Source organism: Diorhabda carinulata, chromosome 2 (genome assembly GCF_026250575.1).
Source record: "Diorhabda carinulata isolate Delta chromosome 2, icDioCari1.1, whole genome shotgun sequence".
NCBI classification, from domain to species: Eukaryota; Metazoa; Arthropoda; class Insecta; order Coleoptera; family Chrysomelidae; genus Diorhabda; species Diorhabda carinulata.
Window position 1 is genome coordinate 28065565 of NC_079461.1, and position 18733 is coordinate 28084297.

At 31.2% G+C, this 18733-nt stretch overlaps 1 protein-coding gene across 12 annotated transcripts in view; it reads left to right on the forward strand.

The window, feature by feature from the left end:
• The window catches only part of LOC130904180 (collagen alpha chain CG42342), a 434425-nt gene that overhangs the window by 400860 nt on the left and 14832 nt on the right, over window positions 1-18733 (forward strand). For all 12 annotated transcript variants that reach the window (XM_057816791.1, XM_057816788.1, XM_057816792.1 and 9 more), the window contains 5 exons: window positions 5614-5640; window positions 7314-7349; window positions 7479-7583; window positions 10321-10365; window positions 12020-12082. In XM_057816791.1, coding sequence (XP_057672774.1) covers window positions 5614-5640; window positions 7314-7349; window positions 7479-7583; window positions 10321-10365; window positions 12020-12082 — 276 coding nt within the window. The remainder of the gene's footprint in view (window positions 1-5613; window positions 5641-7313; window positions 7350-7478; window positions 7584-10320; window positions 10366-12019; window positions 12083-18733) is intronic.

Sequence of the window (18733 nt, forward strand, 5' to 3'; positions counted from 1 at the left end):
CAACGTAGAACACTCAATTATGAATGGTACACTATCATTTGTTCACCAGAAGTGTTCGGAAAAACCTTACTGAGTTGAATGAATTACTCGCCATACACTCCTTGTTTGACACCCAATGATTTCTTCTTATTCCCGCAGATCAACCCACATGTTTTGGAGGTACCTCTATGATTCGAACGCATACAAAAGTCTATTGATCTTGATGAAGAATATTTTGAAAAACATTAAAGCTATATCCAATTAATAAATATTTGTTTTTATTTGTGTACGTCAAAACTTAAGTAGCAGCCCTAGTAAGTTATCAATTCATGTCTCACAATCTATAAATAAACTGAGGAATATACGAATTAGACTGATAAAATAGTTAGGTGACTATTTCTAGGAATAAAAAATCGTAATTCCACTTTCGTATATTGTTGTTTCAATCAAAATAATTTGATTCAGTAATTCTCTGTAATACATATTTTGGCAGATTAATTAATAAATTGACACTTCGATTCTTGAATCACTGAACAAACATTTTTTCCAATAAACGGATATTTTTGGGGAAATGACCAATATTACTACAACAGTGGTAAAATCATTCGTTTTCTCACATTCTACATTACGTTGATGTCACATCTATTTATTGAAAATGGAATGGACAATGATATCCTATAGTATTGTCCAATTGAGATTAATTGGATTCCTGCTTTGAAATATTTTTTATGATTAAACTCTCATATTTACGACAGTGGACCCGAATATCTTGCAGTGTTGCAACGGCAATTTGCTGATTAATACATATAGTTCGTACTGTATAAAAATCGATGCTCGCTTAAACCGAATATGTAACTAGCCTTTAAAAATAGTATAGGTATTAAGAGAATATAAAAAAAGGTGCAAATTAAAATGAAACATTTTCATTTAGGTTAATTATTACAATAAATATCTTCTTTTTCTTTATCGTACTTTAGAACTTAGTCCTGTGTTTGCATCAATGGTTGCCTAGCTGCAGCTGGGATGATGAACACCAGCTTTCATACCATCTTGTAGGTGGTCCGAATGTTTTCGGTTTTTCTTCCTTTGCAACTTTTACCAACCACTCATCTGACATTCTGTCCACGTGGTCTCTCCTTCCCTTCGCCGATTTCTCGCCCATATCACTACATCCTGGATGTCACATACCTACCTTATTTCATCATTTCTTTTGTGGTCGTATTATGTATGTCCTGCTATTGATTTCAGCGTTCACATTTCTGTAGTTCTTAAAAGTTGCTTAGTTATGGTGTTCTTTGCTCTGGTCTCTATCGCGTTATGTCATTACTGATCCCACACAGGTCTTGTATATTCTGACTTTGCTCCTGGTAGTCATATATTTATTCCGCCTAATAATAAATAAATATATATGTAAAAAAACTGAGGAAACGATAAATTATTCTACGAGAGTTATTTGAAAAGTTTCCTCATCATTATATATGTTGAGGAACATATTTGCACATGCCTTGATACTCACTAAAATTTCAGCCATTTCCAATGCTTATTTTTTTTATTACAATCGTATATGTGAATCGTTTGTGAACATTTTTTGGAAAAGGAAAAAATTCAGTATTCAGCTGTCATGAAATATTTGTTTCTGAAAGACAATACGTCTACGCAAATGGAAGAGAGGTACGGAGACTCTGCACTATCATTTACTGTAGTAAAATTTTGAGCAGCTGAATGAAAACCAATCAAATTGTCTAACAACCAAAAACTACAATAACCACCGTATTGAAGAGGCTATCTGCATATAAAGAATGCATTTGCCGTATACCGACTGAAGAATTGTGTGCCGCATTTGCTGACTTTGGACCCAATTCGCATTCAATTTATAACTGTAGATGAAAAAATACTCAACATAGTGGATTGGAAAGGGTGAACTTTCTTCGAAAAAGGTACTTTTATCGGCCGGATTTTGGAATAGTCATGGAATTTTGTTTATCTTGTTTCTTCTAAAAGGAGAAAACATAAACGGGTGTCCCGCATCATTGCTTGATAACGGAAAGGGAAAAATACGAAAAAACCACCGCATTTGATTAAAAATAAAGTACGACACACTTCAGTGATCGCAACATTCACGAACTGCACTTCGACTTCGTTGACCTTCGTCCTTCGTCCACCGTATTCACCAGATCTGGCCATTAGCAATTTTTTTCTGTTTCTTAATCTCAAAATTTAAAAGGCAAGGACGTTATCTCCTATGTAATCGCCTATTGTGAGGAGAAATGAGGTAACTATTATATGTTTGTTGGGTCGGAAATATTTCAAACAAACTTCGTACTATCAATTTATTTCAAATAGTGTCTTCTTATCATGTATATTTTATCTAAAAATTTAGTCTCATTTGTGCTCTTTGTGCAGTTTTTACGCAATGGAGATTTTACATATTGGAAATTCATTTTTTCAATACTTCATAAATGATGTAATGAGTTCTTTGCAGCTAGTATTTGTTCTTGGGAGAACAGTTTTTAAGTAATAATACAAACAAAAATAAAAGGAAATAATCAAAATCACGCACAACCAATATAAACCAACTACAACTACCACATAATCTATGGAATTTATGGACTAGAAAATGTTGACAAATAACGAAAATTCTTGCTATTTTCAATCGAATAATAGATTGACAATTCGATGGAACTCAAGAGGCGTTTTACAACTGGAGAACATGGTACACCGAAACCATCGAAAACATTTACCAGAGAAACAAAATACAGGCCAAAATCAATGGTATAACTACCGAAGAAATTCCTGTAAACAATGGTATTCGACAAGGAGATTCACTTAGCATCAACATCATTATGGACGAAGTGATAAAAAGCACTCGTAACCTGAAAGGGTATAAAATGGGAAACAAAGACGTCAAGATTCTATGCTATGCCGATGATGCTGTTCTGATTTCAGAAAACGAAGATAATCTACAGAGATTACTATTCAAATTCAACACAACGGCAAAAACTTGAAATGAAGAATAAGAAGAAGAAGATCTTCACCATACAAACTGTTAATAAGTACAACTAACACAGGAAGTATTATTTGTAATAAAAGGGGTGAAGAATATCCAGCTGTAAATTTCAACAACTGTAGTAATTTGCTAATCTCGCAGTGCAAAAGTCATCATTACTAGCTCATTGAATATACACTACAGCAATTGCCTAACTGTCATACGCTTACATATTTTCGATCGAAACAATCGTGTTAATAACAAAAAAAAATTTAAACTTTGTGACATGTGACCTAAAATAACATACAACACACCTATTCAAACTGATCGAGGGCTTACAAAAGCGTGCCAACACGACCGACGTTCGCAGTTATCAGTGCTAATACGATTTTAGTGCAGTAGCCATCTTAAAACACTGTGTGATTTATTGGATTAATTTGAAACTAAATTGCTATCAATATGGCAAGTGGGGACAATCGGTATATTAATGCACTTTTCTCTACGACACGACGTGGCGGACAACCGGTTTATACAAGGTGACTTCGAGCGATCAAAAAAGAGTAGCATCCGATATTCAAGGGAAGTAGGCATAACAAGGAGCCTAGAGTGACTTCTTGTCCTGATTTGTTCATAATATCACAATTTATAGAGTTAGAGATAGAGTTTAAATGAAATAAATAGATGTGAGTCTATTTTGCTAACAATTATGAACATATTCAGCATAATAATTATCATGAGTATCCCAACTATAAAATTCGCTCAAGTATACCTACTCAGTTTGTCTTCGCTATTTCGTATATATATATCATTGAAAATGGTACGGTTGATATATTATTCTTTGTGAACGATTATATAGTGGATTCATTGAACTTTATTCCGACCATGCAGCAAATGTCTCTTTTTTGTAGGGTCTATAAAAAAACGTCCCATTTTACCATACAATGATACTATAATATAATTGGGATCCGAAGCGCATATTTACAGCAGTGATCGATTGTACATGTTTGAAGATGAAAAAAATGGTTTCGAGCAATGTATTATGGGAGACTTGTTTCATAGCCATGTGCTTATTGTCATGGAAAATAAACTTTTTCTAAGAAAAGTACTATAAACACGACATTTTTCAGTTTTATTGTAACCGACAAGATTGTATGCCATTCACACATAAACAAAACCAGGAAAGAAATGTATCGTACTTAAACAGTATTCTGCGGATTTCCTATTTACTTTTTTCTAGAATCTTATGTGAAAAGGAAACAATAATTTTATAATAAATAAATACATTCTTTAGGTAACAAATTCTATATTCCACATCTGTCAAATCTTATCAAAGAGTATGAACTACACAATCTATGGTCTTCATTAAATCAAAGAAAAGAATAATAACATTGTTATAAATCCATGACGTCATTATTATTTGTTTCGTCTACTTTGAGCTTTATAAGATTTGTTTAAAGACGTCTCCGACGATTCATCCCTTTTAAAAATAAAATATGTCGATGACATCAAAGTAGGTAGATGATTTCATTGTAGTAGTCGATTATTTTCGAGCCAAGTTGTTTCTTCAGGTATAGGATAAGAAAAATTCACCCGGGTCTGAATCAAGAGAATGGGATGGATAGAAAAGTAATTTCTGAATGTTTCTAACTCCTGCATTGTCCTGGTGCAAGAGCAATTTCTTCTTTACCAAATGCGGTCTTTTTTTAATCCTTTTCAAATCAATCCAACAAGTTGCTACAATATCTTGTACTCCGTGTATTCCACAAATCGATGGCCATGATTCAATTCGCTGGAAAATTTACCTTGACCTTAGGTACTTGTTGCCTTTTCACTTAGTGTTTTTACCGTTGTTTGGTTTCTGGTATATTATACTGGATATAAGTTACGTCCAAGGTCTGGAAACGGTGCAAAAACGTATCCATATTGCAGTTAGATCAAACACTCCGGCAAAGTTGTCTAGCGATTGGGTTTGGTGTACATTGCGATCATATATACCAGAAATACTATCTCATACTCAATCTATTATTCAAAATTGAAACTACTGAACCCAGTGAGATGCTCCATAATTTCGTGCACTTTCAATTTGCGATCAACCAATACCATCTTTTTTTTTCGAATATAGAAACTTCAACTGAGTGTCCAGAATGTTTTACATATTCCGTACTTGTACGATCACAATGTAATTCAGTAAACCATGGAAATTTATGACGCATAATTCTTAATGATTATATTTCTTATATCAAAGCTCGCCAAAGAAACTGAATAACGTTCAACAACATTAAAAGTTAAATGACACACGTTGGTTGCACTTTCAATTTAAATATTCATGATATTAGTAATTTAAAATGTAGGAAACACCTTCATTATTAATGTTGTCATATAAAAAACACAAAAAGAAATAAATTTGAAACAAAAATTGAAAATCCATATTGTTTCAGAGATGAAATTTTCATAAATCCTTAGAGGGAATCATCACAAAATAATGGTTTCTGTTCGATTTAATATTATTTAATGGTTCTGAAGAAATACATGTTTTTTATATGATATTCTATTTAATGCGTTTCTTATTCCATACATTTCCAGGCGTATTGCTCTAATACATGTTTTCTTTTCATTCTTTTTCCGGATCCTTGCATCCTGACTAGCAGAAATACAAAAAGCTTAGGAGGCGACAGGTAAATATAAGAAAAGCTTTACAAGATTTTAAAGTGAAAATGAGCTTTATAGAAGCTTTTAGCACTTTCATTAGGAATATAGCGCAGCGAAATAAGGAAATGTTATTTTCGAAGCTAAAAAGCTGAAAACATTACCGGAGTATAAGTATATCTTAACAAAACATATAAATTGAATAAACAGTGCATTTATAATAGCATAAAGCCGCGTATAATTTGAAATAGCAGATCTGCTATTACAAGAAAGTACTTTTAAAATATTTCTTATAAAAACGTTGGTAATTTTAGCTAGAAAATCTTGAAGGATGCTATTTTCTGAAAGTAAGTAACTTCACATTTTCTCTAATGAAGTGAAGTGTCAGTTTTTCTCACTAAAACTCCAATTTAAATATTTTCTTTAAAAGATATGAACATTGTTCTAGACGAATTTTACAGTATATGTCTTTGTCGTACTTAAAAGTAGTTTAAACAGCTTTATATTTCTCAAATATTTTAGAATTTTATATAACTTTGTACAAATCTGCCTTAACAACGCTAACTTAGTAATTGATACTTCCCCGGCGTCCCAGAAGTATAATAATGTAATGTTTTTCTCATTTTTTCCAATTTATTTGAGCTGTTTTTAGTTCTGTCACTTTCAAGTCACTTTCTTATTTATTCAAACTATTTCTAACGGTTGGGTGAACTATACTTACGTTTCTTACTTTATTCATTTATAAACTAACACGAAGTATAAAAATTAGTCACTATTCACTAAACTATACACGAAGACTTAATAGTACACCACTTATCTAATTCTTAACTTATTAATTTATTTTAACACACCGTTCACTTTTCTATCCCGATTTATTCGGGATGAGATCGTATCATTCACTGACTTCTTGCTGTTAATAAGCACGTATTTATTTTTAAAAAAATTTGTTGAATAATTCTAGAGAGTTAACAAACAGAAAAATGAATAAAAAGACTTTCCTAGAAATTTTTTCTAAAAAAACTGCAATATAAACTAAATAACCGGCGCATTCTAAAACTTTAGACACTTCCATCATAATTCTACAGGACTGACTTCACGGTCCATGTTATGGACGAGCTCGTAAATAAAAAAAATGTTGGCTCTTAGAACTATTTTGACCGTTTCATCAATTTATTAACAGATTTTTAGACACTATTTTTGTATTAAATGCATAGAACAATAGTGAAAAATCATGGAGTAATGTTATTTTATTATTGAGAACGTCATCATAAGCTGGATTGCTTATTGCGGTCTTATTGGTAACTATTTCGTCTTCATTCTGTAAACTACTGTTTTCATTTAACTTCAACGTTGTCTTTCAGCCCTAAAGATCATAAAAATTGAAAATGCAACTGTTTATTCCATTTGTGTATATTTCTGCATGATATTGACCATCTAAATCAAAGTTCGCTGTTGTAAATTTTTTTTAAATTATAAAATTCTTCATTGAACTAAAAATTTATTTTATTTACTAAATTGAGATCATATTATAAATTTGTTAGAACTAATCTTGATCCAATAAATTCACCGTTTTTATCTTATTACACAATAGTTCATGTTTCAAATAACATTATACAAGGTATGAGTAAAATATCTGCTATCAATAATTATAAATGATTTACACTGAACTCCAATTTTCTTTTTATTTCATTAACTGTTCCAGGGGGACGGTACTGGAGACTTCTATACTGGAGAATTGGTAAGTTTGGACACTACTTTGTTAGTATAAAGATGGATATCCAATTTAGTCAAATCCTATCACTTTTGTAACCTCTAGACAGTGTTATGAAAACAAATCTTTGAAACCAAATATTTCTAATGTTGATAGATAATGGGACCTCCAGGACCTCCTGGTCCACCAGGAATTCCGGGTTTGCAGGGTCCACCGGGCATCAAAGGGGATCGAGGAGCAGATGGATTAAAAGGAGAGCAAGTGAGTTTTGTGGGATAAAAAAATTATTGAGGAAAATTATTCACAAAATGTAATCAGGGCTCCAGCAACTCTTTTTCAGATAGTAATAATGGGTAACTATCTGAAATAGACCAATTGGAAATGTTCGTAACTGACACGAGGGTTTTGGACCAATCCCTCTATGTCCCATATATTTTTGATTAATAATATTAACCTTTGATTACTGACGTGGTTGGATTAGGACATTTATAGTGATGGGAAGACCCACAGATGGTTTATAATAGTAGATATTTAACGTAACACAATTAATAAAAAATATAAAAATTATAATAAAAATTATAACAATTATTCCAAATCAATATTTGTTTCGTAGTTTTCAAAGAAAAGAAAAAATAAGGTGTCACACATCTGAAACAAATAGACTTGCAGCATACAGATTTTTAAATAGCCTTTTGGATCCCAATGAACATATTTTGCATGTTTAGTTTCCATTTGTGTCACATGAAGCGGATCTTTCAGATTCCGGGAAAAATCAATTCCAAGCTTCATTATCAGTGTCAATTTCACCAGCAGAAATTAACGTCACCGACTGTAAAAATCAATTCTGAAACACTTTGTTTATTCCACTTTTTGTTTTATTATAATCGGGAACAATTTGAAGTTTATTTTATTTCAATGTACCAAAAGTATGTAAGATCTCTATTTTTTAAATGCATCAATTCTAGACCATTTATGGGCAGTTATATTTCATTACATTTGCTTTGCATACTCCATATTCCTAAAAAGTTTCAGCGTCGTTCCTTTGGTATGTAGATAAGTAATTTGCATCTACAACGTCATAAATATTTTATAAAAAAAAATCATCTTTGTCACTCAATTTTGATATTTTAACAGAAGACTTAAAATATATGAGCAAAAAATAATTTAAAATGCCAGAACGGAATCCCATCCTCAACAATCTACCAGAGCGAAAAATGTCCCTGAGCGAATGCAAGTAAGATAGAAATATGGAAACCTGTGGGATAGAAAGATGGAGAATAAAATAAAAGTTGGACAAAAGAAATACAAGAAGTTGTATAGGTTTGTAAAATTATTCATTATCAGAAATTATTCCTCGTGGTCTCCGTGATCAAAGCTCAATGCTCAATGAATTCAGAATCATTCAAATCTTCAATGAACTCAATTCGAGACTCTAGCATCTCATTATCTCTGAACAAGATTAATAATAATCAATATTTTATGACTTCATGTACCATTAATATTGGCATAATCTGCTTCGATATCAATGTTGTCGTTAGGAATAATATCACTTACTGTAGGTGGTAGCTGATCTCCCTCGAACCAGTGAAAATCGAAATGACCATCATTTAACACCCATCCATCGTCTTGAGCATTCAATATTGTGGGGAAAATCCAGATGTGAATTTGTCCAAATGCATGTGATATATTTCGTTTTTAATACGCGTTGATACACTTTAAATTTAATTACCTTATTTTCAGCAATGTACATGTATTCATTATGTATAATTCTAAATTTTGAATTTATATCTAATGAGATTCAAAGTTGCCCGGTAAGCGTTCTCTCTCTAAACCGCAAGTTTTCGTATTTCCATCTTACTTGTACTCGCACGAAGACGTTTTTCGCTCTGGCAGATTGTTGGTAATGGAATTTCTATCCTGCATTGTGAATTATTTATTGTTCATATATTTTAAAGCTTCTGTTGAAATTATAAGACTGATGAAGTGACATAAATCAATTTTTTTTATAAATATTTACGTTCTGTAATCAATTCGGAGAGGTGTAAATGTTCTGGCAAAAATTCCCTTAAGTCAAAATAATGTCTAAAGTAATTTCCTAAAATTATAGGGCTGATGCTTTAACAAAAATAAGTATTAATTTTTGCCCTTCTTAAAATTTTAGAGTAGTCTGCCTCGACCACAGAGGGCTGCGAGAAGTGCCTTTTTATTTTCAATAGGAATGAAAGATTTATTGTGGAAAGTTTCATGACTTTTGGAATGAAATTGGTCACTTGTTCTTCCTCTAAAAGAAAAATCCTTAGAAAACTTTCATTTTTTAATGATCATAAAACTGGCGAATAGTCAATATTAAAAAACTAATGGAAGTTCTCTGCTGTATTCTAGGTATTTATATGTAATTCTAATCATGGCTTAAAGTGTGAGATCTACAGACAAGTCTACCACTTGATACTATTTTTACCAAAATAATATTTTTGGTTACTAGAAAATTGAGTGAAATTGTATACTGGTGTTCATTCAACTGACCTGCGACTAGAAATGATGTGAGAGACAATCTGATTTCGTCTTTCTCAACCTCAGATTACTCAAGCTCGGTTCTTTAATGTTAACTGATAACAGAAAAAATTTCGGATCAATTTGATCGTCATCGACATCACTGAAGTTATATCTCATGCTGTAATCATGTTTGAACCGTTTTAAAGACTGAAACCCAATTAAATATCATCATTCTTCTTATACGATTACTTCCACAAGTACTATGTTCGTCCATCTACAAGACTGACCAATCGCAATTACAAAATACGATGCTTACTCTAGGTTAGCATAGATTACTTGAATTAACAAAATAAGGCTCAAATTTGCCATAGCACCATCTGTGAGATACTCACGTCACTACTAAAGAATCAAAATAAGAACAAATATTCATATCAAAATAATGTCAGTACCTGGACAAATTATATATTCTCCATGATAATTTATAATTATGAAAATCATTTTTCAGGGCGATAAAGGTTCTAAGGGGGATCCAGGACCAATGGGATTACCTGTAAGTAAAATGACAAATAGTTTAATTATCCCAAATCAAGATTATGTGATTTTGTACCTGCCATTCTATACGTTAGTTTACGTAAATTGCAAAAATGTTTATTTTGTTAATTTAATGGAAACTTCTAAATCACTAAAACAGTTATTCTGAAAGGTTTGCTCGCAACCGTGCAAATGATAACAAATATCTTAAGAAAACAGGAAATATTGAGTAAGCAATACACTCTTATAGTCCAGAGAAAAGTTATCACGTCAGCAGATTACGGATATAAAAAAAGGCAACTGCACAATTTTTAAAAATAGTTATTCATTTTATAATTAATACAATTTAAGATAATTTTAATCAACAAAATCGCGTTGAATATTGACAAATAAACTAACTTTATAATGTTGCTGAATATTAAAAAATAGAATGTTCAGTAAAACTTAATGAAAACAATAAATAATGCTACTGATACAAAAATTGAATCTAAATATATTGCTATTGTTTCTTTGAAAATATTTCATCTTTGATAATACAATTTTTCGGCGAATTTGTTTTCTTCTGTTTTTTCCGGACAGTTACATAAAGTTCTGAATAAAATAAATGCGTTACTGTTCTAAAAAATGAGTAGATGTCTTCTTCCAACCAAACCAGGAATCTTACTTAATAGTGACAAATATTATTTCAAAATCTAATATCTCACTTTACCAATTGGCACTACAGCTCGGTGTGAGCTTTGGTCTCCTCGAAAATTCGACTCCAATCTGGTCTGTTTATCACCAACGTTCCCCATCCTCTCATATTAATTGTTTTTAAGTCTTCGTGAACTTAATCAGTCCATCTGATACAGGATCTGCCTCTTTTTGTACTTATGTATATTTTATCATTCATGATAAAATAATTATTCACAATTCATGGAATGTGACCTCTGGGTCTTAATGCATCGGACGATGTTTCTATTGCCTAGTATTACATCGATTTCTCTATTATTTTGGTCACTTCAGTCTGATTCGTTCATTCTAATTCCTCCATCTATTCTGACAATTTTTCTCTCAAATATTCTTCATCTATCTTGGTCTTTTTTGTGGTTCTATTAGAGTCCTATAGATTTTTAACTTCGTTCTTCTTGTTACTAGTTTGTTTTTTAGAATTTTCATCTCCGCAAAATAAATTATATCACCACTTTGTAATCTTTCTTGTATGACAGTACTTGGTTTGGTATTCGTAATAAATCTTATTATTCAATAAACATAAACGCCTTCAAAATATCTACAACCTCTATACAACTTTTGAATGAATTTATTAAATTTGTCAACATTTTTACGTTAATTAAATGAGCCCGCACATAGATTTTTTTTATATTCTTAGGAATCGAGTTGGTCACGTAGTTGATCCCGTGATGAATTAAATTAAAAAACCATTGTGAAAGAATCTCATTTTTCACTGAAATTAGAGTAGCAAATGAATCTTAAAAGAGTCAACACATACAACACTATTTATTATTTCGTGTTAAGTATTGTGAAAATTTACAGAACTTATAAAATACTCAAGCAATGCTTCTCAGTATACTTTTAAACAAAATCGTGTTAAGAGCTATAAGAATTTCCCCCTGAGAACTTACAATTCATTTTGTTGCTTCCAATTGTTGTCCAATGAGTGAATTTGTTCTTAGGGACCAATGGGATTGAGAGGAGAAAGCGGTAGGCCGGGTGATTATGGAAAACCAGGTCCTATGGTAAGAATATCTCGCTTTTCTACACCATAAATGTAACCTCGTTCAACGTTAACCAAAGAATACAGTGAGTTAACCATATTAACACGCATTAACAAAAGTAACATGAAACTAAGAAGACTAAACCAATTTTTTTTTCTTAAAATACCCTTTGTATTATTTTCAGATAATAATTTAGAAATATTAATTTTTTTCGTTTAATATTTTTTGCTGCTACTATAATTTAGGAGGACAATAATTGGAGATAAGAATTTAGAAGAAAAATCAACTGCCCAGAATAATACCTTTGTTAATAATTGAATTATTTGTAAAAACATTTTGTTTGACCCCTATAGATCAAAACCTGTATCACCTTTATTTTGTCATTCAAGAATAATACACTGCGCTTCCTGCAAGTAAAACGTATATCAATTTTCAGTTGAACAAACAATTTTTATGAAAATTTCAAGACAAGATATCTAATTTCAATTTGATATCATTAGACATGGTAACAAACGAGTGCTTGAACCACCTTAATGTTGACAAGCACAAACATAAACTTTCTTTAATTTTTCTAGAAAAGGTGCACTGCGAAACGTTGAGTTTGCCACAAAAGTATTTGGTTTACTTTTGTGTATAAATTTTTTCCATTCCTCATTGATTCTCTTTTGAATTTCATGCTTTTTAATAATCTTTTAGCATCAATTCAAAACAAAGGTACACGCATTAGAATCAATTACAAAATTCTGAAAAATTAAGAGGGTTCGTAACATCAACAAATTGTTTATTCATCTGCAAATGATTGCATACGAGTTGCGTTCCACGGTCGAATTTTAATCCGGATTAATGTAAGTGTCTTATATAAATTGCGTCCCGAAGACCTCCCAATAACACTTTTGTTAATTAGTTACACTTTCCAGGATTTAACCATTTTCTTACCTGGAACTTCCTAAGTAAAATACATAATACCAACTCATTGATCATAACACCCCTTCTTATGTTGGCATAATTGGGGATTAATTTGAAGTAATTGGTTGGAGTTTTATGACCAAAAATATTATTACAACTTTCATTCTCAATTGTTGAAAAGCTTTAATTGTATTATAAAAATGCAGTTAGAATGTGTTCTAAATGTGTCTGAAACGTTACGTGAGGAAGGAAAAATCTCGTATATTGTAGACGGTTTTAAATTTAGATCTCAAAAAAATTTAATTGGTGAATTGCAGAGATGTATACGTACTAAAACAATGAGTAATTATATTGAAAAACAGAATGAAATAATTGTGTACGCCATTTTAGAACATACCTAACCTAACTTTACCTAATCAACCCGAACGTAACTAGTAAAGACCTTTACAGGTCCTGTTGACCGCGGGACACAACTAGCGTGCAGCGCTGCAAATAAATCCATCGTTTTTTAGTGGACGTACTGTGCTTTTACCTTTGTCGTATTTTTTGAGACTTTCTGTATATTTTTCATTGAATTCATAGGTAAAATAGACTTTTCTCAATTAAATATACCTAGTGTGTAATGAATCTATTTCTAATTTGATGTTTCCCTATAAAAATGTACTTAATATGTTCAAGACCAAATTAACTATGAATTTTTGAACGGCAAAATAATCAATATGCTATCAAAAATGTTTTTATATCATATTTGTATTAAACATCTGTAATAATCTTATTACAATAATCATAAGTAAAGTAAAAGAGAATAAGTACGAACAATTCATAAAAATAATTATAAGATTCATTTTTGTAAACTAAATTTTTTATTTATACATAAATTGATAACTTTTGAAATACATTAATATTAGTTATATTATCAGTTATATCATCATCATATGTCCTCAACTTTTTCAATTTTGTAAATTTTCTACCGAAATAAGCCTATTTTTATATTTCCTTCTGCATCACTGATTAAATTTTGGGAAATTTGTCAACAGACATCTTCTATTACGGAGAAAAAAATACAAATGATTGAGGTGCCGAACCGTTTTCTAAACGACAAGGATTTATAAATATACAAAAACACGTTCGTATAGCCATTAAAATTAATGTTGTTATTGCCGTTCTGTCCATTGCTGGATTCGTTATGGACTGTTCAGATCTGTAGAAGCTTTAGACATAGCAGGAGGTGTTAAATCAAATTAACGGAGCTTCGGTACTAATTTGTCATCTACTAGGTGTTTTGAAACAATAAGAAACAACGATATATTCATCAAAACATATGGCACAATATACATATTCACAAATTAACAATTTCACATTAAAATGTGTTAAAAATATTTTGTCTAACTACTCTTCATACTCTTTCAGGGATTCATTATATAATAGATAATGAAATTGAATTTGAAAAGAGACTTCAAGGAGTGTTGAATCTGAAATAATTTGTACTCACATACCAAAAAAAAGAAACATTAAATTGGTGACAAATGTCATGGGAAAGTTGAGTAAATTCAAATATGAGGAATTTCCAGGAGGAAATTAAGCTCAAATTGTAAATTTCAGTTAACGAGCGACAAGCAGAAAATTGAAATTTGTCGAATTTAATATTATATGAGCAGAACTGAATACAGAATTGATAATGATAAACAGATTTGCGGATATAGCTTACTACCTATTTTTCATATTATAAATTAAAGTTACAATTTGAAAACTAGTTAAATTCATAACAAAAATTTGATAACACCATAAATAATCACTGTAGGCTTACCAATTTTTACGATTTTCTCGAAATTTTCTGGCTTTTACCATTAGTCACTTTTGAAAGATATCTTCCACGAGATCGTAATGAAAACTAAATATCTTTTTAAATGTGTAATTAGAACATGGGGGTCAAAGAATAGTAGCCAATCTCACAACAAAGCACTTCTATGTGAATTTTATTGATATACATGTTGTCATCTAATTTCACTTTAAATATAATACGTAGATTTAACAATTTGCATGTTTAAATCTCTTCGTACTTATTTTCCTTTACATTATGAGAGCATGCTCTATACAAATCATTTTAACGTCCATTCACTAGTATTTTAAATCAAAACATTGTATTATACATACGTGAATTTAATCAAAATAGTTCTATGTGAAATCATAATTAATTATTATTCGTTATACCAGGTAATCAACTTATATTCCTGAGGTATACTCAAGAATTCATCGCGTTGATTATTAGCAAACGCTGCAAATTTGTTACATTTGATCATAATGTTACATTATCCCTTCTTAAGATGATTTTAAAAAGTAAAACTATTAAATCCTTTCAACTTTATTACAAAACTCTTATCCATAAATTCAATATAATCAAATTGCTGGATACAGATCGTTTATCTCATATTTATAATTTTGCGCAGTAACAATTTCTTTGGATATACACTAATTCAAAATGGTAACATCAGTTTCACTTAAAATAGGTAAACAAGAACCTCCTACATAGATTAATCAAAAATTATTTAATCAGTTAATGCAATATTTGTTTCTCATCTATTGAGGAAACAAGATTCCTTCTTACATCTCTAAAGCCGGATTTGACTGAGTTGATAAATCAAATTTTGCTAACAAAATTATTCTCACATATTGAGTAGAAATATAAAAATCAAACGTAACTTATACAGACAATAAATTATATTAAGTGTTGGTATTATATCATACAGATGTTCAGAATGTGGGATGGCTCTAACTTCCTATCCTCTATTTCATACCCATCCAAGTGTAGTGCTCTGGAGTTCCCTAGTATCTCACATTTCGAGATGTGGATAAACATTTGGTTCTTCGCGCAACAGAACCTGCACGCTACATTATCCGCTAAGTCCAGCGTCTTCAGATGTACATTGAGGCGACAGTCCTCTGACAGGACTCCCGCAGGGTAACTTTATTTCTTGTCTAGCTCGTTTAACTTGTTCAGGCATTCCTTAACTAGTTTATATTTCATGATATTGGAGCTTAGAGATCTAATGGCTGCTTGGCTACCGGACAGGATGATGATCTCCCGTGTCCGATAATTGCTTTCCAGATTGAATTGGACACATTTTCCAATGAAGAATGTTTCTTACTAGTTATCTTGCTTCCAGAGTTTTATATTATTTCGTCCGTACTTACTTCTCGTACATTAAGTAATAATATATTTAATTAATTTATATTGGTAAAGTAATATTAGTGTAAATATTGTAATTAGTGTATGATATAATGGATGATATAGTTTTTGGAAAAATGATATTTGCTTTTTAAGTTATTCGCATTTAGAATCTATGCCGTTATCATTCATACTACGAACTGATACTGTATCTGGACATAATATTATTTTGCTCTCTTAAAATAATTTTCATCAGTCATGGTTGATTTATGAACACCTTTATCTCTTAGCCTCACTTTCGCCCTATTACTTTTCTTCGATATTTTCCCATACTGGTCATTAAGCTAAGTGGATCTTCTATTGTTATTTTGTCTTTACAGCAAGCAACAAATACCTCTTTTGGTTTTTTGGTTGCCTGAGGTCGAAGTAATCGGTTTTTCGTCTTTGCTCAAGATTTTTTAAAATATTTTCTTTTATTCTATTTTTGTACTGCAGATCTTTCGGATATAGATACCATTTCTTGTTGACATTGAAATTTGTGAGGAACTGTCCCCTTTTTAAGCTTCCTCAAATCAGCACATATTTGATTAGATATCTATTATGATTCTCACGCTAGTAAAGACGTAGGTAAAAAGTATAATAATAACAGCCTTGAAATTGTTTAACACCAATGGTTTCGCACCTCTGATCTGATAATACCTATACTAAAAAAATTCGAACTACTAAGTAGGTCACAACAATAAACTATACTTTTAGCTCCAAATGAATCAAACCTCTTCAAAGCGTTTATCCATTTCTTTCTCATTTGAACATCCTTTGGAATGTGAGAAAACAACTTTTTAGTTGTCTTGGTGGTTGTATCTATACATTTTGACGCAACACAATCATAATTTTTTAGCATGTTGATTAGAAATTTTCAAACTTTAATAGTAAAATGTTGAAACAACGCGTCCTTATCGCAGTGCGCGAGCTGGCTGATCGAGTGTTGCGACTATAGAGGGTAGAGGTAAGGAGAACCGTCTTGTATTGGGGTTTAATTGAAAATGTATCTAGCTGTAAACAGCAAATTATAATACGAAGACTCGTCAAATTAACGCTAGTGTAGCAAGTGGAAATGATATTAATTTAGCGGTAGAATTTTCAAATGAATTTGTATATTAATAGCTTCTTTGAAATAGTTATGACATTCACAAAAGAGTTTAAATTACTATCCTACTCTAATAGTTTGTGGCGCTTATTCCACTTGCTACTATAGCGCCACCTTAATTTGCTTCCTTTCAACAGACATTTATCGATACACCGAGATGGTAAGGAGCTCTACCCTCCATAGTTGCGATGTGCTGTCCAGCGCCAACCTGGTGTCCGTATTTTGAAATTAATCGGACACTATGGTGTATGGGGTATGGTTATAATTTTTCCACTCATTTTTTTTATTTACAACCGAGTTTACAGAAAGCTAAGAAATAAAATTAGTGGATATTCTTCATTGGATAAATTTCTGTTCGGAAACTGCTTGATGTGTCTTCCAGGATTTCAGAATGTTTTCTTCTAGATCCGTATATTCCTATTCTGTCTACTGTTTTAGAACCATCCGTTTATCAATTAATAGCATTTATGTCCATTTCTCTATGATATTTTGATCCCACTCGCTTCTATAGCTTAATATTGAGGTGAATTTTTCATACATATAAAACTTTTATATGCACAGTTTCTATAAGTGGAAGCTGTTCCGACTAAGGAAGACAAAATGGCAACGATTTCTCTATCCTCCGAGGTTTCATCTCGGTTCTGCGCATTCTCAAGCATGCACAGTATAGATAAAGTGTCTCGAACGAGAGAGAAAATAAATATTGTCGGCACTGTAACGTAGGAACGTTTTTTCACATACCAACTATCTATATAGGAGTATTACATATGAGGAATTTTTCCTCACAGCTAAACCTTTTTGGTATTTCTTCGTGAGGCATGTCCCAGGTATTTTTTAGGATATGTGATTTGTTCACAATCAAATGTACAAAGGTATATAGAAAGTAAGCATAAAAAACAGCCCATCCCGATATTTATTAGATTTTAAAGAAATTGTTAATCACATCGTCTGTATTTTCTTAAAATCTAGTGAACACTTTCAAATTTCATTTTTTATATAAATAATACTAAACAAATATCTTTGGCTGTTGAAATTTTTCTTTCATACTCCTGTTCAGTTCAATTAATAGCTTTTATACTTGTTTGATTCTACATGACATAATATGGCAGGAAATTTAATTAAATAGAAACACGTTATCGAATTGAAACACTACTTCTTTCGTTTACTTGAGGATTTTTGAATATTATACAAGCGCAAAAAACATTAATCACTTACCTTCTTATGAGTATTCAAGATGTGACATCATAGAACTTATTTTAATAAATTCACTGACTCGTATTCTTGATATTTAGTAGATGTATTAAGATGAAGACTTAAATATTATTTTAAGATTTTAATCTACTGTAATAAAAATGTTAAATTTTTTTAAGTGAGGTATGGTAGAATAGCTACTATACTCGTAACACTTCAAAAAACCTTTTCTAAATAAATTCTTTGGAAAGTTAAACTAATT